The 26,643-nt window shown below is 41.7% G+C and overlaps 1 protein-coding gene across 3 annotated transcripts in view; it reads right to left on the bottom strand.

The window, feature by feature from the left end:
• psd2 (pleckstrin and Sec7 domain containing 2) overlaps positions 1 to 23,021 on the bottom strand; it is a 36,454-nt gene extending 13,433 nt beyond the window's left edge. For 2 of the 3 annotated variants that reach the window (XM_063499547.1, XM_063499556.1), the window contains exons 1-2: positions 13,699 to 13,816; positions 12,279 to 13,022 (exon numbers count right to left, since the gene is read on the bottom strand). In XM_063499547.1, the coding sequence (XP_063355617.1) occupies positions 12,279 to 13,022; positions 13,699 to 13,784 (830 nt within the window). In that variant the 5' untranslated portion in view covers positions 13,785 to 13,816. Of the gene's footprint in view, positions 1 to 12,278; positions 13,023 to 13,698; positions 14,267 to 22,686 lie in introns of those variants that run through there. The other variant, XM_063499541.1, reaches the window with a different exon arrangement.
• Positions 23,022 to 26,643: the final 3,622 nt, after the last annotated feature.

Genomic DNA, 26,643 nt, shown 5'->3' with positions numbered 1-26,643 from the left:
CATAAACTTCTCAACCACCAAGAGATGGGTCATGCAAACTTCTCCAACTTATCATAGCAAAGCATCACTTCCAAGAATGACAACGAGATTGCAGATAGGGCCAGCAGAAAATGGCCATTGACAGCGTGCAAAGGCTCAGCCTTGGGGACAGGGTGGGGAGTTTCCGGGAGGAGTAAAACTAACTGCTCTTTGGAGTGGAAAAGAGGCCATCAGATCTGGTTTAGGGATGCGATTAAAATGCTTCCTGCGCAGCTACCCCTGGACATGTCCCACAGCAGGGAGAAAACAGAGCATAGCCAGCTCCTCATCAATACACAACTCTCAACCGAAACCCACAAAGGCTTAGTTACTTGAGACATAAACAATTAGATGAAGGGAAAAAATTCATAACAACAGGCAAACATGTTGATATACACCTAATAAAATGAGTGTGCCAGACCATTAAAACAATATCCAGCCTGGTGTTAGCAGTGAATGTGCTTTCGCTTGTCTGATCATATTAATTCACTGCATTCAGAGTGTCCTTATAAATCATTCAAAACTCATATCAGTCGTGGGGCTAAATTGCTAAAATGAGTCTCCCTCCCGTGCAACGGTCTCTGGCACACACAAACACAAAATATTAGTGAGAGGGACACAATATTAAGTGTCAGCTATCTAGTGCAGGTCTTTTGTGAAAAAGACACTCAGAGTTACTGAGGGCCAAGTGGCACACAGCAAAGCTATTAGTCTATGTGAAGGCACAATTTTGTATCCCCAGGCCAGTCTTATTCAGTCACTGTGACCGCCACTCAGTCTGCACTCGTGTCTGTGTGACTGTGTCATACTCAGAGCATGATAGGACATGCCTCTGACTCACACGCTAATCTCTTTAGCTGTGTACTACCCGTGCCCACAGCTACAAGGTGTGTCTGTGTAAGGTGTGTGTGTGGGTGTGTGCATGAGGGAGGAAGCGGAGGGTCCTAAATACATCTTGGATGAGTGTAATTACCAATTATGGGGTAAACCAAATTGTAAAATTCTGTGATTTTACAGGCTCTTCTTTTGCCTTCATATAGCCTACACTGATCTATGGCCAAAGTGATGTATAGCAGTAGAGGCAGAAGTAAAGCTCTGTGTGTAGTTGTGCAAGCGTGTCAGTGAGGTCAACTGTTTCAACTTTTAGATTGAGTCTTGGCAGAAAATGAAACTAAAAACAAATGTAAGAAAGGAACCTAATACAAACAACAAAGGCACCTCTGTAAATAAAAACACTCGTTACCATTAGTTCAGTGAACTGATGACAGTAGCAGCCTTTACTGTTTACTAATAAACAAACAGAATCACACACATTACTGGTATTTGCTCTTTTCCTTGGGGTATAACACTGGTGGCTGCTACAACAAATCAGCCGTACTGATTTTATAAGAAGCAGGCAGGTGACAGCAATCAGGTCTTTGGCTACAAACCATTTAATACATATTTTAATACATCACTAGAACTGAATCCAACAATAACTGATTAAGACATTAATCTCTTGATCAGTAAGCTAGTGATCAAGTGACTTATTTTTAATCATTTTCCACTTAATCAGAGGGGTGGCATTTTTATTTTTGTCTCTTCGTTTCCTACCACTGTAAACTCATCAACCTGAACTTCGAGCTCTGGCAGCTTATGATCTGTCATATCTTCAATGAAATGCTGAACTGAACTCTGCTGTACCCACGACATCAAATAATCTATCTAGCGATAGGTGAATTATTAAAACAATAATAATAATAATTCCAGCAGATTTTTTTTTAATTCAAATGAAAAGTAATAGCTAACCCAGTCCAGCACATCGTCGGCCACGTGCCACATTAGATTAAAAATACGGTTTGTCTTTTTCTTTTCTTTTTTACCATAAATATGCCTTTCTATGAATATTATTCTAGTATCATGGGAATTTTTCGCCAGGGTCAACTTACACCACAGCTACCTCACTATTTCCATTTTGCCACGCAGCATAATTGTTAATGTACCCACCCATCTGGAGATCAGAGCTTTAAAAGAGTTTACAGAGATAAAGCCAAGCTTACAGGAGTTGCAGCAAAAAGTCGAAGTGAACATCATATTCCTCTTTCCACATCTCGGATCTCGGAAATTAGCGGTTAAAGGCGTGCTACGGTCCGACCGCCTCATCGTCCAGTATTCGGTGAACTGTGCATCGGCCCGGCTTGGTGATCTAACTTTCAGCCAAGTCAAGTTCTATAAAATCGCAGCGTATTCAGAGACGATCAGTGACGCTGCTGTGTTATTCCACTACAATGCGAACATGCACGGAGTGTGTTTGGAGGGCTTTCCTTGAAGTTTCTTGGTTGGTCTGAAAGCTCCATTGAAGGGAGGATGTTGGGGGCGGAGCGAGCGACTGGACAGACTTTTTTTTTCTGATGAATAGCGCTGTTCCTAGTGGTGGCTTTACAATGGCCCTGTGTGTCCCAGCCAACACAACTTCCTCTGCATTATAGGGCTGAGAGCCAGCAGATCAGTGCAACGCCAGCTGGACGTCCTGTTTTCTTAAAGTTCATTAAGTCGCAAGCAGTTAGTAGATGTGAGGATTTCTGTGCATGCTCCAAGGTAAACGTAAAGCCACCTGAGCTTAATATGACAAAATATGACTGGTTGGCTCTACTTTGCAAGAGTTTATCACCGGATAGAGAAAAATCCAAGCGTAATGTCCATGTGTAATGAACAATGAGGTATTTAGCTAAAAATATCTACAGATATAACCGAGGTTAAAAAGAGGTAGGAGACTGGTGGTTGCTATGTAAATATAATTTAAATGAGACAAAAATAACCCATCATGTAAAGCACACAAAACCACAGAGTAATATTAGTACATTTGCTAGCTAGAACACATCAGAAGCCGCTTTCTGATCTGATGGAAAGAAGCACAGAAAAAGAAATGACAAGCATCTGTATTGATAAAAGTAAAAAATCAGGAGATAGGGTGTGGAAATTTTAAAAAAGCTATATATATTATACACTTTATTAAGTAGACCTGTTCTACAGGTGATATCTAATCAATCAGTCACAGGACAGAAAGTAAATGCATTTACACATGTAGACGTGGTTAAGACGACCTACTGCAGTTCACACTGAACATGAACGTGGTTGTTGATGTGTTTCAGAAACTAATAATCTGCTGGGATTTTCCCACACAACCATTTCTAGGGTTTACAGAGATTGGTCAGAAAAAGAGAAACTATGCAGTGAGCAGCAGCTTTCCCTTGATGAAAATACATTGTTGATGCCTGAGTTCAGGAGAATGGCCACACCTGCTCTGAGCTGATAGGAAGTAACTCAAATAACTACTTGTTACTATCAAGGTATGCAGAAGAGCATCTCTGAACACACATTTCATTGAGCCTTGAAGCAGATGGGCTACAACAGCAGAAGACCACAGAATACCTGCCAGCTAAGAACGGGTGGTGTAATGGTGTGGGGACAATGAGCTCACTCACACCTGCACAGTCACCCGACCTCAAGCCAGTAGTGCACCTCTGGGATGCCGTGGAGTATCATGGATGCATAACTAGTAATACTGCTGAAACTGTGTGATGCTGTCATGCTAGTATGGACCAAAACCTGTAAGGAATGTTTTCCAGCACCTTGCTGAATCTACGCAGTGAAGAATCAAAGTACCCTGAACACAAAACGGGGCCAACATGGTAAGAGCAAGGTGCATCTAATAAAGTGGCTGGTGAATACAGACAACAACAGTGGCCGGACTACTGTTTTTACACATCTGAACACTAGTCACAAGTCTGTGTTTTTTGGAGAGGCTTCCTATGACTCATGGATAACCTTTGTCATTCACACACAACCACATAGACAGCAGAATTTATAAACCTGTTGGAGCACAAATATGATGCCGCTGATGAGGTTTTAGAAGCGAAATGTTGCCTTAAAAACATGTAGCTGATTAAAACAAGCTCTTATTTTATGCATTTTAGTCAATCAGCCAGTGAAGCTTGACTCAAAAAGAACTTTGAGCTCCACCTGCTAAGTCGCAAACACAAGTGAACTCAATACATAAAAAGCCTTGCAAAACAATTTCTTAAAATAGTCTGTTTACAGCCCACATGCGCAAACAGAAAGGTAAATTGCACTGTTTGCGTCTTACTCTAAGAATTTGTATTGTATTTGAGCTCTTAATAGGAGTTACTATTACTGTTGACTGCAAGCCTAATTAAACATTGACAGTTGCAAGCCACACAAGACAACGACTGATTGATGATTTAGATGAAAAACTGATGCACCCACAAACTGAGGAGAGAATAGAACAACCTAAATTTGTCAATCATTTATACCTTTATAAACACAGCATGGCTAAATAATACAAAATGACCAAGAAATCCTTCGATCAGTAATAACAACAAAATGAAAAACGGCGAAAACCTTTAGTGTAGTTTACTGTTTCCATCTTACAAGCTCTTATTCACACACAGAGAAACACACAGGACCCAAAAACCACCTACTCAGCTGCAAACAATGGACAATGGTGACCTCTTTTGGCTGGGTGAGACTAATTATGTTCAGGTGTGGGATTGGGTTTAGTGAAACACTAAACACAGCAGCTTGATCTGACAGCAGCTAAAGATTACCATCTGCCGTAAAATCAGCTACAGTTTGAGCAGTCATGCCAAGAACTAGGCACAAATGTTTCATATGGTCTGCTTTCTCTTCCACTTAGCACATACAGGAAGTGCTGACAAGACGCCTCAGAAGAGAGAAACCCATGGTTAGAAAGACATAATTCAGCAGACACAGTCACTTCTACAGTAGGGTTGTGGGATGTGTCATAAAACATAGAGTTGAGCTATAAATAGCCAGGGATAAATATGCTGGTGCTGAAACTATTCAGTTACCGCGTGAGTCTGTGGTGAGAGGGTGAAAAAGATTTGTTTGCAAACCTTTTGTGTACGCATCTATTTTTGTGTATGTGGGACTGCATGTGTCCATATCACTGCCTGAGTGTGAGCCAGGAGAGGATAATCTGCAGGATGTTTCAGCAGTGCTATAGAACCTCACTAAGGGTTTTATTCCCAATGTGATATCCTCAAACATATGTGTGTGTGTGTCTGTGTGTGTGTGTGAGAGAGAGAGAGAAAGATTAAGAATATGAAAGACGGATATAAAGAAGTCCCATATCTGCATCACTGAGTGAGCTAGAATGTGCGAGCATTAAACACAGTTTTTGTTTATGCATGCTTCTGGCCCACATGTCTTTCATGTGTATGTGCGTTTCTGCGCTCAACACTGTGTATGAAAGAGGTTAGTCTATGCAGCAGAGCTGCTTCTCTGATATGGAAACAAACTGCCTGGCTTTTATCTGCTCTGCTTGATCTGTTAGGCTTGTGAGCCACCAGGAGGAATACGCATACACAATGGAATCACATGTATTCATGCAAATGTTCAGCCATAGAACATTTGTCAAACACATTCATATATGTCCAGACACTGGATCTTTTTTCTTGAGTATTGCACTGCGTGTGTTTGTTTTGAGGGCATGGATGCTTCAGCACAGTTTGCATTATCACATAATCAGCCTGCATCTAGTTGGCTCCACTGCGTAGATATAGCCTGCTTTATAGTAAGCTGCTGGACAGACAAATAGACTGACCAACAGAGAGTGTGTTTTCATGGCGATTTAGTCTCCTCTGTGGATTAAGGTTAAGCTTCACTCATGGTCCCCACAGAGCACAGAGCAACACAACTTGTGTGAAGTAACAGTGACTAAGTAACCAAAAAAAGATGCAATTGACTGTCTAATCCAATGACTGACAGGCTGACAAACTACACAAGTGTACAAGCTCAAAACTAAAAGCCAGGTTTGCTGACTAAGAGCACTGTCATCTCATATTTGCATGTACTGGTTGGCATGCTTACAGTATCTGCTGTTCCTGTGGCCAGCTGCGCATTTCACTATCTTCACCCACTGATGTCAGAATAGACAGTAACAGTGGGAATAATATCTGCAGAGAGGGTTTGGCTGAGGTAAGATTAGGTTTCTTTGCACCACATCAAAGCTCCAGCTACAAACGTTGAAGGATAAATTGTGGACAGGCTGTATATGCACCAGGGAAGGGATGTCAAACATATGGTCCAATAAATGGTCCACTTCAGCCCACTGGATTGCGTTGTACAACATGAAAACTCCATGAAGGAGGGCATACATTTGGGACTTTTAACTAATTTTGTCAGTTGGGCTCAGTATATCACACTAAAGTAAGTAAAAGATAGACAAAATTATAGATAGACAAAATTAGGTATGTGTGTGTGTGTGTGTGTGGGGGGGGGGGGGGGGGGGGGGGTTAATGTTTACTTCCCATTTAATAACAGAAAAGTGCCCGTTTTTTGCAACTTACTAATTTTCTCTTTTTTTGTGCTTTTTTTTTGCCATTTTATAACCATCTGGATGCACCAAAGTCCCTCTGAATCATGTATCATTAGTTTTATGGATGGTTTATTAAATAATACCCTAAAGGAAAGGTAAATAATTTGCTAGTGTTTCTAAGAGTTTATTAGGCAATAACCTTCCAGCCCACTTCAGATCAAACTGAGGTGTATGTGGCATACAAACTGCAGTGAGTTTACACCAGTGCACATGGTTTGCCAGCCCAATGGATCAGTTTGAATACCTGGTTTGACTGCCATATTACAAAAACTATGGTTAAAAAAGCTGAAAAATATGTAAAAATAAGATGAGATTAGTAGTATGACCAACTGAAGCAAAACGTGGCGTAACAGCCTTTCAGTTTCATTCGCAAAGAGCATGTTAGACATGTGTACATCAGATGTATGACTCAGTAACAGTTTCTGCAGCATTTTGAGACACATATGCCGATCCAACTGCTTCACACTGCATGCCAATGTGTTCTTCCGCAAAGACACACCACTCTGCCTCTTCAGCTGTATTGTCATTTACATTCACTCACTATCACAAGAGATAACAAACATCTGACTTTCATATTTGTAATATTTAGATTAGTATGAATATAATATAGAAATATGCAACATTAAGGTTTTTGTATTTGTGGTTTTGAGCAAATTTGTATAGCTACATTTGTAGATGATGTACATGCACTGCAAAGATAGTGTATGCTTTCTCAAAGTGGAGCCTCATCACTTCTACTTGTCCAGGGAGTACAACATCTGTTTATAGTGACTGACGTAGCCTAATGAAGCACATTTCATTAAGATGTAGGGTATAAGCAACAACAAATTTGGGAAACATAAAAGAAACTTACTTCCTATCTTTTACTTGTAAACAATGTAACCACCCAGGGGCTTACACAAGCAAAAAAACAGTGGCACTGGCAGCAAATGTGTGTCTTTGCTTATTACATTTATAAAACACACTTTACCTTATTTGAGCCTTGTGTGAACAATCTGCACAGTTCAGACAATAAATGAACTTACAGTCATGTAAAAAGAAAGTACACCCTCTTTCAGTTCTAAGATTTTATTTATGAAGACATAATGAAAATATTCTGGTTCTTATCAGGTTCTAAGATTTGGTAAATACAATCTGAGATGAACATCACCACATGACACATTACGCTGTGTCATTAATTATTTAACAAATTTATTCCAAAATGCAGAAGCAGTGCATGAAAAACAAAATATATACTTATTGCCTCTATTGGAATTAGGATGGTAAGTAGCATCCATGCACTAGTAATCAAACACTCGATAAACTGATCATCAGAAAGTGTGAGTGCCTCTACCAAAGCAGATGTTATTACAGTTTGCTGGTCTGGAGCATTCAGGGGCGTGTTAACACAATGCCAAGGAGGAAAGACATCAGCAATGATCTCAGAGGAGCAACTGCTGCTACCCAGTCTGGGAAGGGTTATAAGGCCATTTCCAAACAATTTAAGGCCATCATTCTACAATGAGAAATATTATTCACATCCAGGCAGTTGCGAATCTTCTCATAAGTTGATGTCCCAGCAAATTCACCCCAAGGTCAAACTGTGAAATGCTCAGATAAATGGGCCTCAGTTAGCATGTAAAATGTTAAAGTTTTTGACAGCACAATCAGAAAAAGACTGAACAAGTGTGGTTTGTTTGGAAGGGCTACCAAGTGTCAAGCATGGTGGTGGAGGGGTGATTATTTGGGCTTCTTTTGCAGCCACAGGACCTGGGCACCTTGCAGTCATTGTGCTTGGCTGAAACTGGGTCATGTAACTGGACAATGATCCTCAAGTTACCGCAAGTTATTGCTATTAAGGGTTTCTATAAGCTACTGAATCATGAGGTCTACTTAACTTAACAATTCTATGGTTCTGCATTCTGTCTTAGTTTTGTTAAATAAATAATGACATGGTGTAATATGTCATATGTTGTTGTTCATCTGATGTTGTATTTACCTAATCTAATTTTAAGACCCAATTGTTTATTATATCCTGATATGTAAAACCTAAGAACTGACAGAGGGTGTATTATCCTTTAACATTAGTGTACATGCTAAACTTAGGAAAAACAGGGGCTCTAACTGAAACAAATGTCAGCATTGTCACTGACAATTATAGCACAGCATGGCTACAGACCATTTTTTTCATACATTTTTGTACATAGCAGAGGTATGACGTCCAAAGTCACAACCCTGAAAAATGCAATGCAAAAACACCATAAACACGATTACATAGAAGTAACATCACAGACAAAAATACAGAGCAGAATACAACTCTGAAAAGTGAAGCCAGTGCGCAAGTTTCTTAAACTTGCATTTTTTCTAATGGCCAGCAGGGGGCATCTTCTTTGTTTGCAAATCATATAGACCAGTGGTCCCCAACCCCCGGGCCACAGACCAGTACCGCGTGTGAAATTTATGGTTTTCAGGGTTTTTATCATTAACTCGATTTCCCTGGGTTTTTTCCCGTGTGTTATGAATAAATCTTCTTTTGTTTGGTACCGGTACTGGTTTTATTTTGTTGTATTTATCTGCAGCACCTTAAAGGCCAGTCCGTGAAAATATTGTCGGACACAAACCGGTCCATGGTGCAAAAAAGGTTGGGGACCACTGATATAGACACCCAGGGGAAAACAGTTCTCCTGTTCTCTTGATCTATGATGCCAAAAAGACTAATCATTACTTTTACATCATACTGAGTACAAAATAATGTTCAGTTTTATAAATTATGGTCCAAGTAGCATATGCTTTAGGATGGGCTTATTATAAATAGCAATTTACTACCATATGAGTGTGCGTTATCCCTCGGTTTCTAAGTCACTTCCCCTCCTTACTCAAGACATCCAATTTTAAAAACACCACGAAGGCCTCAGACAAACTTCCTAGCATTAGGCTTCAACAGGGGACTTCGCTAATCAGTAGGTGATGTCATTGTGGCTGTGTCCATTTTCTTATACAGCCTATGAGTAGCAGTTGAAACAACTGAAAAGTTGTTTCAACTGCTACAATTATTTTAGAACAATTTTTTTTCTTATGACTAAAATTCTTAATCTCAGTGAAAATAATGGGCAAAGGTGATTATTAAAAAAAATAATGTCTGCCAAGCTGACTGACTGACTGACTTTCATTTTTTATTCTATGCTCTGCAGCTGCTCGGTCCCGCAGTGAAAAAGGCCCGTTGTCCATGACGCCCAAGGTGCCAAAATGTGTAACCACGGCAATTCTCTGACTACCCACCAGAAAAAAAGGAAGTAGACAGACAAGAAGAATGAAAGATAAGATATGCTGGTGTGTCTGTGTGTATGTGTGTCTATGTGTGTGTGTTATAACTAAGATGTGATATAGTGAGATAACATGAATCAAGTGGAAAAATGAATCGAGAGGCAGAAGGTGAGACAGTGAAAACAACGACACTGAATGACACAGAGAGAGAAGAAATGTAAGGCAAGGAAATTCATTTATCAGTAGAAGGAGTTCAGAAGCACATGATCCATGATCCTTCTAGAGAATATTAAAAGACCAACTTGCACTGGAATTACTAATGGTTTTAAAGGTTCCCTTTTTAATAGCCTGAAAAACAGCATCTGAATGGACATCAAGAACTAAATAATTGGATACTGTTAGTATCTTTAAATCTTAAACTTTCCCTTTAAGACTGACTAGCAGATGTATCCACTCTAGGTTTAAGTGCTCAAATGTCTGGCAGGCTGGCTAGCACAGAGCAATAATCACCCACTTACACACATACACACTCACATTCACTCTAAGACCCTGCTGGGCCGAGGAAAGCTGAAGACGATGATGTCATGACATAAACAATAGCTCATTCAGCTTGGCGCTGGTGGTCAGGAAGCAAGACTGTGCCTAAAGTACAACATCTGTAGACTGGTAAGGAGAGGAGAAAAGAAGAGCAGAACTGACATCCAAAATCCTTCATTCATCCTGTAAGTCATACCAGAGAGTCTGAGCAAATCCCAGCAGTTAGCTGAGCAGATAATGCCAAAGGTCTGTGCATCTATTTGGCATTCCAGTATGTTTCTAACTGCAGGAACTGTGCAAGGGGGAAAGCGCTGATGAACACGCCACAGGGACTGTGTGCACACCAGCGAGGGAGACCTATAGCCAAAGTTCAAGTTACATGTTTTCGCCATATGGTTCGCGTTACTGCTTCTCCCTTCAGTGGCTCTACGTTGTCTCCTTCAACCCATTTTACTACTATTAAGGTAATTAATTGTAAGAAAGTCATGTCAGCTGTTACCGTGTCCCCACAATCCCTCCAGGTCTGGCTTCCTGTAACAATGTTACATGTAAAATTTCTGTGTAATTTTGTTACATGAAATGTAACAAAATTACATTTAATGGAATCTGGTCAAATGAAATGTACTTGATTCGTATACATTCAGTTTATATCAAGCATATTTTCCTTAATGATTAATTATTTGGATAAATAAAGCTTTGATTTTACATATGTGTATTATGATAATAGCTACAGGTCCATGAAGTACACAGAGTTGATGGTAATTTGGCACATACATCTAAGGTCTGATAAAACCTGCAACTGAATCAACTTTACACCCACTCAAAGTGTCACAGTTTAAAGGCTAAAAATGTGCTTTTGTTCAGCATGGTATTTCGCTATAACCAACTTTGAACATCAATATCATAAAATATATCATAGTTTCAATAGCAAAACTCCACCAAGTTAATGTCTGTGACATTAGAGAGGCAGAAATAAGCATTATTACCATGATCTGTTTCCTTCATAGTGAACCAATATATCAGGTTCCAACCCAACCTGTTACTGGTCAAAATGTCAAAAATGTAATCTTCATCAAGAGCGAAACTAGTTCTCTTTGTCGAAAAGCCCAACGAGTTTGTGAATTGGAGTTGTCCTGCTCACACAAGTGATTCATTATGCTGCCAGGCTGCCATGGATCTTATCTAATGTAACCCTCCCATAGAAAACCCCCACACTCCTCCTAAAAATTGAGTTTCTGTTCAAAAGGTCTTCTGTCATGATGCATAAACCTGTCATTTGACAGTACTGAGGTTATCTCTCTCTACTGTATCCTTTAAGCAAAAGAGGTTGGAGAGAGCAAATAGTCGAGCCACTGGTGAATAAACTCTCTATACATTAACCAGAGACTCAGTCACAACCAGCTCCTCTCATTTCAAATGCAGCAGTCCTGCTTTAACAGTCCCACTGGTTTCATCAAAATGTTAAAGCTTCCTTATATTGCAACTTTTTGTTTGCTCAGTTTGGCTTAAGTCTGTTGTGTGAATGCAACATTTTTGCTGGAGTGCACAAAACTGTGCAGTCATGAACACTGAAAGACTCAGTTGATTTTTTTTCCAAACATATGAACATTTTAAGCTGAGTAACGCATGCCTACATTTGTTGCTTCCATCATAGTTATTGTTTAAAGAACTGTCTCAGTTTGCATATGTGGAAAGAGGCGGACCACCTCTTTCATCCCCAACCAGCCCTCCCTGTCCCCCTCTCTAAGGACCTACAGCTGGGTTTCACTTGTTCACGCCACCTACTGGTTAAGCCAAGGTCACATTAAGTTAATTACACTTGAGTAAGACATCTGCACAAGGCTTCAACAACCACATATCCTGGAAGCTGTCATCAGTCATTTAAATATTCATTAAACTGTGTTTAACATTGAAAGTGTAAAATTGCTCACCCACCATGCAAAAACATCCTCATTTTATATAAATTCTTTAATGTATTACACCATATTTTCTCAGGATTGTCATATTTACTTTTTAAACCAAATTCATCCCTTTAGAATAATGTTATTTAGTCCACACATGGAACTAAAGTAAAACTTACCTGACAGAGTTAATCATGTCTCCCTGGCAATCTGTGTGATAGCCATTAGGAATGGCCCAGCGTCCAGGCTGGCTCAACACAAACTCTGACCTGCTCCCAGGTATGGTGGTCCTCAGCGGACTTCCTCCTACTCCAGCCACTGCTCCAGCACTGTCCCCAGCCCCGAGTTCAGGCCCTGGGGCATCTGTTCCAATCTCAGCCCCTTCTTGCTCCTGAACTGTTGCCAACTCAAGCTCCAGAGGTTCAGGACCTTGTAACAGTGCCCTCTGTTGGATGAGCGGCGTCAGGGGCGCCTCAAAGCTAACACAGCTGTCTGTCTCATCTGTGAGTGACAGAACATCCAGAGAGTCCAGGCTGCTGTAGCAGGTCCCACCCCTGAGCAGGGCAGACTCCACGATGCGCTCAAATGTGGAGCTGAAACCATCTTTGTTGTCCACCCTACTTTTCTCCCTCTCCTCCTCAAACTCTCTCTCGTCTTCCTCCTCTTCTTCCTGAACATCGACCTGCTCGACAATCTGTTCAAAAGCTGAGCTGAAACTGTCCTGGTTTTCTCTGCCATCACCTTCTTTTTGGACCTCTTCCTCTTCCTCCTCTTCCTCCACTTCGGTGTCAGCCTGTTCTACAGTTGTCTCAAAATTAGAGCTGAAAGTGTCCAAGTGTGTTTGTATCGCCCCCTCATCTCCCCCCTCGTCCTCTTCACCTACTTCATCTTCATCGTCATTCCCAGCTATACCGTTTGCCAATCTATATCAACGGGAAGAAAAGAAAACATGTGAGATACACGCATGAAAATGGATAAACATATGCAAAAAAGATCAGTCATCTTGTTCATCTATAAACACTGTGCTATTTACTACAATACAATACAAAAGCATCGCTATTTCATCCCTTTTTTTAAAAGAAAAAGGTTAGATGTACTTTGCTTTCAGTATGTCTTTATCATTCTGAGTAGTTTTTGCTTGTCATATATGAATCTGCTAATTAGCAGGCACATTTTTCTTCCACATGTTGAGCTTTTTACAGACTGCCCTCCACTAATGTCTTTCTGGGACAGTTGGGGAGCTGGGAAATGGTTGCTGGGTCCCTTAGCTCTTTAAATATTTTTCTTCCATTTTTTCAGCTCATTTAGTTGAGGCTTATTGACTATTTATTTTGTAAAATATGAGTAAAGCACATTAGGCTAATTATGTACAAAGGGAACCGCAGACATAAAACAATTTAACATAAAAAATATTCAAATCACAAAGCGCAAAAGACATAGACACAGTCTCACTGACCAAAAGTGACACTCTTAGGTTATTATAAAAATATAAGGTTGAGGAAGCTGTGTTTGTCTTTTTAGTAATGCAAATTAACAGGCAATATGACACTTGCTTGCTCTGACAGGTAAAGTGGTAAAAATACAATTTTGTCCACTAACCGGCCAGCTTGTTGAGAATTAGTTGCCTCCTCCTCTGTGCATGGGTGAATTTCTTCATTTTCCTTCCCCTCCTCTTCCTCTTTCATCTCCTCCGCCTCATGTGTTGTCTCCTCCCCTGTTAAGGTTTCCTCCATATTTATACATCCTCCCCCCTTCGTCCCTTCCCTCTCCCCCTCCGCCTCTCCTTCTGTCAGCTGATGCTCATCCCCGGCCCCATCTTCACACTCCTCTTTCAACTCACCTTCTCTTCTATCACCTTCCACTTCCACCATCCCTTCTACTTCTCTCTGTGTTTCCCCCTCCTCACTTTCCCTGACGTCTTCTTCTTGTTTTCCTTCCTCTGTCTCATCCTTTGCCCGAGCATCCACCTTGTCCTCATCTGTCTTGTCATGTGTCTCTTTGGGTGGGTCAGTGGTGGTGCTTGTACTGGGCTCTACTGGGTTCTCTGGTGGGGTGGGAGAGGGCAGAGCCTGCCCCTCCTGGGTCATGGTGCCCTTCCCTGCAGGGGAGGGGTGACTCTTCACTTAGACAGAAGATGCAGATTAAACCTTAAATCTGGATGTATCCTCTGCAGAGAAAAGAAGAAAAGAAAGATACACCACCATGAACCAGAGCAGTCATTTGATTATTTCTCTCGTCACAGAGGTCACTCTTACCAAAGCAGCAGCTGTGCATATGTGTGTTTTTAGGTGTGCAAGCCAGTGTTGGAGAGAGACATACAGTATATGTTGGAACATTATGTCCTCTGCAGCAGATGATCCCAAAACAGCTCTGAAAGGAGGGCGACGAACGGCAGAGGAACACAGGCAAGCACAGAGATTCTCTGCAGATTCCTTATAATAGTAGCTCCTCTTGATCTCCATGGAGATGCCTGCCTTCAATGCACTTAACCCTGTGAGGTCCAAGTCATCAACGGCAACAACCACAATCACATCCTCTAGGCCCTAATCCTAATCCTATGTTAGGGTCAGTGGTTGATTGATTGATTTTTTTTGTCCACTGATTATCAAGACCTGGGAAAACAATTTTTATTTAAAAAAAACAAAACAATCAGATGTTCTGACAGCATAGTGTTAGGTTCATCACTGATGATGGCTAACACACACTTAATGCATCATAGAACTCTGTACACGTATTGTAAAGGTCTGCTGCTGATCTGTTAGCCCTCTGTTTATATTCACCTTTCAGGAGTTTAAGGGCAAATGCTAATGAGCAGCTCTCAGAAACGGTTCCTGTTGTAAAATGTTGAATAATGCAGCTGTTGGTGTATTTTTCTTATATAAATTATATGGAGAGAGACTTAGTGAGAATAAAAAATATGCATTTATCTTTTTTGAGATCCGATGAAATGATAGTGTGAAATAGTGACTAAGAGAAAAATGAATAATTAATGAATAATGAATCGTTTCTTAGTCACTGTTAAGCAAAGCTTATTTGGTTCCAGCTTCTCATATTGATTGGCTTTCTCTCATTGAAAGCAAATTTGTTTAGGCTTTGGATTTTTAGTTTCACATAAAGTCGAGCAACTTCAAAGCTCAGTCTTTAAGATTCAAAGACTGAAACATGAACGTCTATGACATGAAAGCTGGATAAGCTTCATCAGCTGAGGGAGTTTATATCATACTGAACAGCTCCAGAACAGCTATTTATTGGGCCAAATGCTGTTTCCAAGATCAAGAATATTTGATTATGTTTTTATTGCTATGTTGTGCTACGTGTCAGTATCATAAAAAGGGCAGCCAGGGAGCAGCCCTGTCTGTCTGCTCATGCTCTACTGGTTCTCTGCTTTGCTGAATCATCCACAGCTTGGGAATTGCAGCACAACTGCAGTAAAATATTTAGTGGAATTCATAGCTTCCTCTGATGGCATGCAGATGTAGGTAAGGGTCCTGTTAGGCCGAAATGAACATCCATATCTGGATTCTGGTTTCTCAGGGGAAAAATTGTCTGCCAAACTGTGCAGAAAAAAACTGAACCATTTTAGAGAGGACAAATTTATGGCATGCTAGATAGTGAGCCAAATTTGTATCTACAAGCATGATGTTGGAAGTGCTTTGGCTTACCCCCTGAGCATGAGGACACCACAGGCCCAGAAACTGTTTCATCAGAGTTGCAAAAGGATGATGAATTTATGGAGAGCCTCATACAAATCGCTCTCCCCTTACTAAAGTTGAACTTCTTTGACTTTTACTTATGTTGTCACACAAATACAAGCTGGAGCTCTCACTCTGGGAGTGTTATTGTAGACACATTTAAAAGACACAAATAAGAGTGCATCTTGCTTGTCGCATTTCATTCTGAAAAGCCGAAGACAGTCTTGTGTCGCAGCAAGAAATGCAGGTAAACTTTTAAAAACGGAACAAAACACAACACAGGCACAACCAGGCACTGTGTCTCTGCTACTGTAGCCTCCTCTAATCCTCATCCTCTCTCTGACTGCTGCTGCAATGATCTCAAAGGACCGACAGATTTCTGAACAAAGTCTTTCTGAGTACACCATCGGTGACTGGCCGACTCATTTTCTTTTGTTTTTTTGTCTTTTACTAGAAGGATTATGGGAGTGGTTTGCATTATTCATAAGTCACCAGATTGTTTCAGAGTTCCATCCATGAAAACATCATAGTTTTCAAAAACAAGACATTTAAAACTCCATTATAGCACACTATGAAAAGTGTATCTCACAAACTAGTAATGAATCTGAAAGCTTCTTAGGCCCCAAAACATTTTTGGATGAGAATTTGCTGACCAATCTCTACTATAATGAGCTTGAATATTCCCAAACTCGGGTGCTCACATTTCCAGCGGGGCTTTATGGATTCCATATTCATGTATGAGTATGAGGCATATGAACAATTTGCATGTATTTATGCTACTCCACAAAGTGGAATTTGCACATATTATTAAGCAGTGAAATGCACACATGCACACACACAGATGCACAAATAAAGCAGTGAAACATTTCCATAAATGGAAGCAGTGAGCGGTTATGAAACCAGACACGAGAAGTGGGAATTCTCCGTCTCTCCCTCTCTGCATGTCTCCGGTGTTCTGTTTTTCTCCCACTCTGTCTTCCTCATCTGTTCACCATTATGCTTTCTGCTATCTCACAGTCTAACTCTGCACTCTCTGCCACTCATTTTGCAGTAATTGAGGTAAATGGGTCTTATCCAAAGGAGGGGGTGGAAGAAGGAAGAAGGATAGTGGAAGTGAGCAGCACTATGAATCCGGCTGCTGAGGAGAGACAGAGCAGATGTGCTCAGACACCCCACATGGACAGATGAAGAAAACACAGCCAATGAGAGAGAGACAGGGTGTGTGTGTGTGTGTGTGTGTGTGTGTGTGTGTGTGTGTGTGTGTGTGTGTGTGTGTGTGTGTGTGTGTGTGTGTGTGTGTGTGTGTGTGTGTACGGGTTCGTACTATCCTGGTGGGGACCAAAATCTGACTTTTACTATCCTGGTGGGGACTTTCTGCACCGTGGGGACCAAAATCCAGGTCCCCTCGGGGTTGAAAGCAATTTTCACACTCAAAATGCGGTTTTACTGTCAGGGTTACAGTTAGGTTATGGTTAGGTTTAGGGTAAGGGTTAGGGTTAGGCATTCATTTTTAATGGTTAGGGTTAGGGTAAGGGGCTAGGGAAAGCATTATGTCAACGGGATGTCCCCACGAGGATAGCAAACCAGACATGTGTGTGTGTGTGTGTGTGTGTGTGTGTGTGTGTGTGTGTGTGTGTGTGTGTGTGTGTGTGTGTGTGTTTGGGGGGCCGGTTATCAGATGGGGCATGTGTGTGTCTGTGTGTCTCTGAGTCTTTGTGTCTCAACATATACAATGGCTATCAGGATGGATGCATGCATTCCACTTTTGTCAGCAGAACACTGGGGCTCTTAACCGTTATCAATTTCCTTTAATTGTGATCAGACAACCTGCCAATCATGTGACCAACGTGCAAACATGAGCACACACATCTAAAACCATGCCATCGCCTAGACTTATAACTCACCAATCCAGTGAGAATGATGGATAAAAGACCAAGTTGCCATTAAATAGCTCTTTTCTTCCCTCTTGTGCCTTTTATATCTCTCTATCTGTCTACATGTGCTTCTGTGACACACACACACACACACACACACACTGCAAAGACTGCACATAGACATACACCATGGTGTGATTTATTGATCCCTGAGACACAGAGCTGCAGTCCAATGGGAGTCTCTGGTGATAAGCATGACTGGTCTCTATAAGCAGCAGAGAAGCAACTACTGAGATAATAAGAGTGAAAAAGAAAGTGCTGAGAAGATCTTACAGGAACACAAAGCTCACAGTGGTGCTGAAGATGCCGCTGCTTTAGATCCTTAGGTTCAATATTTATTTAACTTAAATTGTGCACGTGCTAAATTTTAATTGAAAAGGGGAAGCCTTTGTGACTGAAAACATGGCATAATTCTGACACACCCAAGATCACATTAAACACAGACACTGACACATCGACTTATGTTTTTAAAACAAACTCCCATTTATTTAATATCTGAACAAATTACAAACAATATTAGTATAATCAATTCAATTTTAAGAGCTATACACAGTAGTTTTTGTATCTGGTTATATCGTAACTGGTTGTTCAAACCTGGCTACAAGAGTGACTGCAAGTGTGAATGGTTATCTGTCTCTCTGTTGTGTTAGCTCAGTGATAGACTAGTCCACTCGATTGGCTATTATTTGTGCCTTTTTTGTGCTATTCTTCTAATTTAGTGGTCATCCAAGGGTTCCCTTCTTTGTTGTTGTGTTGAGCAAGATCAGAGAGTTGTACAAAGATACTGACAGACTGCTCTGATCGAGATTCTCATGATGTATGAATGTAGCACCATGGGAACCTGCCAGTGTACGAATAAGCGCTGTTATAATGTCAATAAAAAGCAACCATGTGTAGCAACAACAGGCAAAATAACCGATGTAAAGTCAAGGGTCATAAATTAAAGTCTTTTCACCTTTGAAGCGAGGAACTAAAGCAATACTGGTGAATGACATATGAGATACATTACCATACAAATACATTACCTACACAAAGGGGGCTTGGAATATCCTCTTGCAAACTGATCAATAATTGAAAAGCGATTTGGAACAAGTAAATCACTTTATGTGTGGGTGGGACTTAAGTCTTCTTTACTGTCTCTCTAATTTTATATTTACTAATTTGATAGATTTTGTTAGGTGTCCCTAACTTTACTCATTTTGTCCTACTGGTTATTTAAAGGCTATAGCAAAAATAATACTGGTCTGGTGAGTCTGTGCTGCACACACTTTGGCAGACAAATTAGCAAACACTGCTTCCTGTACTCACAGTGGTCGGCTGGCTAATGTTAACATACAACTCAACCCCAGTGAGAAGACAGTCTGAAATAATGCATGAATTCCCATTTGGACATTTTGAATGATTGCAGCAATAGATGTGCCGTGCCTTTCAAACTCATAGCTTCCATTTTCTCAGACTTAACAGTCCTTGTCCACAATCAAAGACATTATACAGTTATATTAACAGGCTAACCTGACCTTTAAGTATAAAATTGGTTTCTCTTACTCTGTAAATACATAAAAACAGGATACTGTTGTGCCTATAAGCACAGGACTCCTCAAGTGGTGTTGCACTCTGGCCAGATTTCATTGGCAGTCACTGAATGTAATGTGATGCAGTGGAGAGGATTACCCAGGATTCTTTGGGAGTTTAACAAATGAACGAGCGACACAATAGGAAAGAAAATCAGGATACTGGTTTTCAATATGATATAAGTATTGTACTAGCCTTAACTGTGTTCTGCTCTATGAAGACTTAATCGTCTTAATCCATTAATCTCTGTCTAGCTATCTCTCTATCTAGTAAATCTTTTTGGAAGCACTCCCCTGCCTGTAGATACCTCTGTTGAGCATCATTGCACCACCTTTCACTGAATTTAGATGCTGGAGCAGGCCATCAATTGACACTTTCAACTTGCCTGACCTCATTACGTTTGCAGTGCTGCCCCCGTTCATTTAACATAGAAGCATTTGTATGCAGCTCTTTTGTTTGTGCTGCGTGCCACCGTGAGCATTTCTTACTAAAAGGCAGCACCACAATACTGTCAAGTGGTGTGAAGGATGCAATGCTGGTGTTTCACCACAGTAGTTGACATCAAGCTGATCACCCTATTTTTCTAAAATGTAAATTATACTATCAAAATAAATAAGCTGTTGCTATACATGTAGAAGGAACAGTACCGCAGTTTTATTTTAGCTTTCAATAGAAAATCTACCGCAGAGCAGCATTAAGACCACCGGGACAGCCTTCTAAATACTTTCTACAAGCTAATTAGTAATCAAAATTAATTCATGAAGCTGCCAGCTGAATATTGACAGATGATATTAGATCTGCATACTAAGAACAGAGAAGGCAAACCTCCCCTGTTCTTCCCTTCTCCTCTCTTATACTATCAGTAAGACATGCTCAGAAAGACTAGTCCTATACTATAAATGACCTACTGACCCTGTTCATAATATGTAGGCTGGGTGCAGTACTGGCCCTGCAGCCTATCCTCATACATGCACACACAGCACAGAGTCACCTTTCAAAAATGCTGTTGTGCTACAAGCACAGATGCAGAGAGGAAGAAAATAATGTCATCATTTCCTGCTTATAAGCTGAGGATGGGAAAGCAGGCAGGAAAATGTGGACTTGGAAGTGGTCCAGGGCTATTTTCTTAGCATTCATGCCTGTGCTGCAAGTCACACCAGCATTATCACAGAGCCTAAAACTTGCTAGACCAGCCCAGTGGAGCGTAACAGTCAGCCAGCTCCCTGAAATCACCCCAATATGTCACTTCTGTGCAGTCAAGGTCAACTGTCCGCTCACATTTTGTCACTCTAACTGCTTACATCTAAATACATGCTTACAATAATGTGGTGATTTATCTTGTTTTGGGCCGATTCCCCTGGGTGCTTTCACCTTCTAATACAAATTCACTCATTATTATGCACAGCAAGCATAACAGACCTTTGTGACATGTGAGTGATTTTGAAAAGTGTAGATTTGGAAACATTTGTAATACAGCTCACATACTATGGAGTAATTTCCTTAAATCCGTTGTGTAATATTTCTGAATTTAGGCTGTTATATTCAGTACTTAAACATACTTAACAGAAGGTATAAAATATAGTTTATAGAATAATGGTGGTAACAAATTTTCAAGGATTGAAAAAATATATATATCCACAGATTTTAGGGGCTGTATTACTGATTAGCCTAAGCTAATCATTTTACATTGTAATTATGTATTATTTGGGGACAATGAATTTGAATTAACTATCCTTGAATTTTTCAATATGAATAATTACATTAAAGCTTTGAATTTAAAATAGCTCATTTGAATGGCACAGCCCTAAATATACTTTGTAACCACTATGTAAGAAGAGGTTAGGCTACTCAGTAATACAGTCCCTAAAAGTACTGAGTAATTATAGTGCAAGATGTGTAAATACTGTTTGTCTTTTCCTCTAAAATACCATGGTGTTACTCACTACTTCAAATTGCTTACAGTATAATTTGTTTCTTATGTCCTTTAAGAACTCAAATTGTTACCCTTATTCCACCGTACCTAGCGATAATTCTGAAGATTTGCATAGTAAGTGTTGAGATATTACACCGTAAGTCACAGGCTGTGCTATGAAGTGCTACCATAGGTTGCCGTCATTTTGGAATTTCAGTGTGTTTTGTATATGTTTAATATCTAAAACCCTATATTTACACAACAATAGTCTGAATGAGTAAAATGTTTTGTGTTTTTTCCACATCTGCTAATAAAGTCATTAGTGGGATGATTTAAAAAGAAGAAAAAGACAACAAGAGGTGACACTTTGGTGTGGAGCTGCTGTGCTAGTGTGTCTGGATGTCTGACACCTTGAGTATGAAATGAATACACTGGAGAGCGAGCAACACGTTTGCCTGGGAAGAGCCCACAGTTGTATCGGGGGAATGAATTACAATGGATCTAGACTAGACATGTAAATGGCTATAATTAAGATAATAGCGACTTTGCTTTTGGGGATAAAAAATAAGCGGCTATCAAACACCTGTTAAAAAAGAAGCCTCCCACATCCTGAAGAAGCAAAGACACAGCAGTGTCTTTGCAAGGTCTGTAATATTCCTGTATTTGGACATTATGGAAAGAATTTAGAGTATGTATGATGTTATTCAAGGTACATGTCTCATGGTTACAGCTCACCTTTGCCCTTATATGTATAGGATACACTTGATTTGAGAGCTTTGGCCCAGTGTTATTTTTTCTAGCGAGTCCCCCCCAATGCACTTAAAAAGACATAAACAAACACCAGACAGACGAGGCTTATTGTTTCTACCAGTGTGTGTGTGCGTGTGTGTGTGCGCGAAGAAGAGAGAGAGAGAGCGAGAGAGACCACAGTGCGAGACAACCATGTTCTCCCAGCCTCCTCGAGCCAGTAACCATGACAACAGGATGGCTGGGAGACACGGTTCAAGCTCAATTGAGGCCGGTGTCTTTCTTTTCCTCCAAAATAGTGCCTTGGTCGCGTTTCAAGACCGACTTGTCCTCCTAAAAAAGCAGAGGAAACGCTTTTCTCTGCCTCCTCTCGGGGGACACAAACACACAGACACGCACACACCTCCGTAAAATCCCACGGCCCGCACGGTGCGTATCTCACAGCCTGCATTAGCTCCTCAAACACGGCTCTCCTTAAGCTTGCCGGCGCGAGGAGGCTTGCAGCCCCGCGTGAGCATTTTTGCTCCCACATTAGCAAGAAAAACAGGAAAGCTAAAGACAGCCTCTGTGAGAAATGCCCCTCTCGCTAATAAACTAAACGGTCACCCAGCATGGGCTTCGCTAGACCCGCCGGTTAAACAGCGGCGGAAGCGCTAACACAGTCGCACTAGGTTAATATCTTCACACTTTGACCGTTTGTCTTAAAAATAAATGTCGTGTCTTCACTCACCGGTGAAATGCGTCCAGTCGGATGCTGAAATATGCTGGGAGTTGCGCGGCGGCACTGGTCCTCTCTCCCCCTCTCTTCCCCTACATCCACACGCCACACACTGACAGACGGGCTCTTTTTTCTCTCCCTTCCTCAGCTGCCCCCCTTCTCGCTCGCGCGACCGACGTTGACGTCCAACCGAAGCAGCTCGTGGTGTCGTCTCGCGCCTCTGCTCAGGCTGCTAGGGGAAAGCGGGAGGTCCGGATTAATTCTGATGAATGGACGGATGAACGGAGGCGTCCTGCCCGTCTCCTCCTCCGTGTGGAGCTTATGCGTGCTTTGAGTGGCAGCTGAGAAACTCTAAACCCGCTCCTCGGACCGCTCGGGAGTACCATCACTCTCCCGTGGCTAGAGCGCGGTGTGAACGAGACGTGTCTCGATGGCCTGTTGATATCAAACACTGCAGCCCGCAGTGAAGATTAGCGCCGACAGTTGTGTTGACATAAGTGCTTCTCGTCTTTGACCACTGATGATAACCTGGAGACCTGGAGCTTAGTTGCAGCTGGACCTGTGGTATTAGAGCTATAGAGTGCTCAAAGGTGGTCAAACCTTTCCCACACTAAGGTCCTGGGATCTTGGATGGCTTTACTCCCCCCCCCCTCTCCACCAGATATTAGAATTAAGAATTGATGGTGTGAATAGAAAAGTTTGGGAACTGACCAGAAAAAGAGAGCATGCAGATGATTTACAGACATTCAGATGGTGTTGTCCAAGGTCTAAAGTCCTGCAGCTGTCATATCTGGGACGCTGCATTGGTCATGCTGAAGTTTGGTTTCAACAGGAATTCAGCAGGATGCCTGAAAAGGGAAAACATGACCTATGAAACAGTCAATAGCCCGCTTGACCCACAGTGAACCACGTTACATGAAACAGCTCAGTGTAATCATGCCAGAACATACTGTAACCTACCACACATAAATGAAAGTGAACATCCTAATGTTCTTGTATTGTGCAACTGATGATGGAAAAATCTACTTGCATTTTTTTAATTCTATCGCAACGGACCACTGTCTTGACCTTTGACCTGTGGTTAGCCTTGAGTTCTGTCAGAAGTTGTTTTCAGGGCACTGTTAATCATCAGTAACAGCAGGTCGAGCGCTTTCTGTTGATCTTTGTCAGTCCCCCTTTTTTTCTAATGCTGTTTGTGCTCCTATCTCCTCTGTCAAAACTATGATTAAAGCCTACTGAGAAAAGCAATAATCCCAATTGAACCGCTAAACACGACCACTGGTTTTAAGGAATGAGCACACAGTGTCAGATAAACACTTTCTGCAACGCCTTAAATTGCCATTAATACAATGCACATGCTTTTGCCCCACCCCATATTAATATTCATGTGTATGTGCACATTTGCATTTGTCAAAATGAGAAATTGCCAGGGAGTCTAATTTTCTTTTTCAGACTGATAGACACACCATGGTATGAAACTGTGATTGTGCTGTCAGGCTGCTGATGGTGCCTGCTCTGAGCCACATATGATCAATTGGATTGCAGAGGATTTAACACAAAAGTGTTATCATTCTTGGTCCAACTAACAGGTAAGCATTTAATGTTATCTCTCAGCATATAGTGGAAATTAGCTTCTGCTTCCCCTCCGCCCTTGACAAAACAAAGGGGATATTTTCACCCTGTAACAGCATATGTCTGACACCATTTTTCTCTCCTTTCTCTTTCACTTCACAAGCACAGCTAAATTCAATCAGGAGGCAGTTCAGACCATCAGAACTGCCTTTGTACAGTGCTCTGCTTTGACAGTACCTTCATACTAAAGAACCTCAAGGTCATGAACAGAAGCACAGCAGTAGCATCCAATCATTCATATGGCTCTGCACTGACTGGTGCCAAAATCTTCCAATGTTGGTACTTCAGGACTCTGAAGCACGTCCCTTTCAAATGTCCAGGAGTGCCAAGTTTTAAAGTAACATCTGCACAGACTGTGGAGACCTCAGTAATATCCCAGAGATCAATAGCGCATTAGAAGAAAACTGAAGAAGGAGGAGAGCGAGTGAAAAGGGTGATGAAGCGGCACAGGGAGAATTAAGAGGAAGAAAAAGAGAGAGAGATGCATAAAGCAAAAGAGATGATGATGTGGACAGAACAAAAGAGCCTGGTGTGCGTTTGAAGACAAGGGGAGGAGAAGGTTAGACAGGGGAGGCCCATAGCCAGGCAGGTAGAGGAGGGGGTTATCCAAGGAGAAGGATGAAGAGAGGAGAAGTACAAGGGGAGGTGGGGTGTGAAGATGACAAAGAGAGTTCAGAGGATGCACAGATGACCAGAAAGAAAGAGGCATAAGAGGGAGAGAGGGGTGGAAATAGTTTGGAGGAAAACCCACTGCAGACGCAATGTCAATCCTAATTACTAATTCATTAACCTGCCCAGATCCTTTCCCCTCCCCCTCTGTAGCCACACAAACACACACACTGCACACCCACACATGCACTCAGTGCTCTCCGCTCGGTCCCTCCTCTATGTCCCATGAGAGGCGGACGGCTGGCGAGATGGAGAAATGAAGAGGTGTGTCTGCAGCTAAGTGACATCTGCAGGGCCACGATGCCGGCAACGTGTTGGGAGCGCTGGAAATCCCTGATGTGACGATGGGAGGGAGGCGGGGAGGTAACTGGCGAGGGGGGGAAGCTAACAGCTTGCGTTTGGTTTGTTGGAGCGGGTGGTCTCCTGTAATGGTGCATATGAGTGTGTTAATGTGCACGGCTGTGGTGTCAGAGTATGTTTATGCGTTTGTTCCGTCATGCATGCACATGGGTGCCCAAATGTGCAATCACAAGGTGTGCTGGCATGTTGAGTGTGTGTGTGTGTGTGAGTGTGTGCAGGTTTGGGGGAGATAAATCAATAAGCTAATGCTGGTCTGCTCAAGTAATAACATTGTGGCTTTAATCAAAGCAAGGGGGAGGTGCGAGAGAGACTGATGATGTCTGTCTGTGTGTGTCTGTCTTTAGCCCCTGCTGTATGACTCTTAGCTCTGTATGTTCGGGTGTGTGTGTGTGTGTGTGTGTGTGTGTGTGTGTGTGTGTGTGTGTGTGTGTGTGTGTGTAGGCCACCGAGGCACACACTGATGTTCTGCATCCACACACACCAGGACCTCCTGCAGCATTCCTCCGCACATGCTCACATATACAACTCATTAGGAAGATGGAGATGCAAGCATGCGCACACATGGGCACAAATTCAAGCACCCTAGGGTACACAAACACACATATACACACACACATCAGAAGATGCAGTGCTGCTGACTTTGGTGGAATTAGATACAGAAATCTTCCAAACAAGCATTGATCCGAGAGTTTACAGCGCCGGCTCCGTCTGCCATGTCAGGCCAAACAACAGGGAGCTCTGCGAGACAGCTGGGGAGCACTCACACACAACACACACACACACACAAGCAGGAACCACTGTGGACACATATATATAGCACACACATCACAGTATGTGTGTGCACATGGTGTGGCTCTTTGATCGCAGGACTTCATAGCACAGTGTGCTGGAGTGTAAACACATGTGTGCATCTGTGATATCTGATATTAAATTAATACGAGTGTACACACAGATTCACTGGTGCGGATAAATGGGAAGAGTTATTAAAAAAAAAATATATATATATATATATATAGATATAGATATATATGTTATAGATAGATATAGATAGATATAGATATATATAGACGGTGTGCAGTCTTTATCCTCCAAGCTCGGGTCCTCTACCAGAGGCCTGGGAACTTAAGGTTATGACACTCACTAGTCCTCAGCCCCCTTCCTTACGCTTAGCGTACAGTCAGGGTGCTGGATTTGGGGTGAAACCCTCCATGCATGCTCAGAGGCTTCCTTGTCTTGAAGTCCTCCTTTGACCAGCTTATTATCCCAGCAGGGCATGTGATCACCAGCAGGGCGAAGGTGTTGATAGCC

The sequence above is a fragment of the Pelmatolapia mariae genome, linkage group LG2 (genome assembly GCF_036321145.2).
Source record: "Pelmatolapia mariae isolate MD_Pm_ZW linkage group LG2, Pm_UMD_F_2, whole genome shotgun sequence".
Lineage (NCBI taxonomy): Eukaryota > Metazoa > Chordata > Actinopteri > Cichliformes > Cichlidae > Pelmatolapia > Pelmatolapia mariae.
This window is presented reverse-complemented; position numbering and strand designations above follow the sequence as displayed.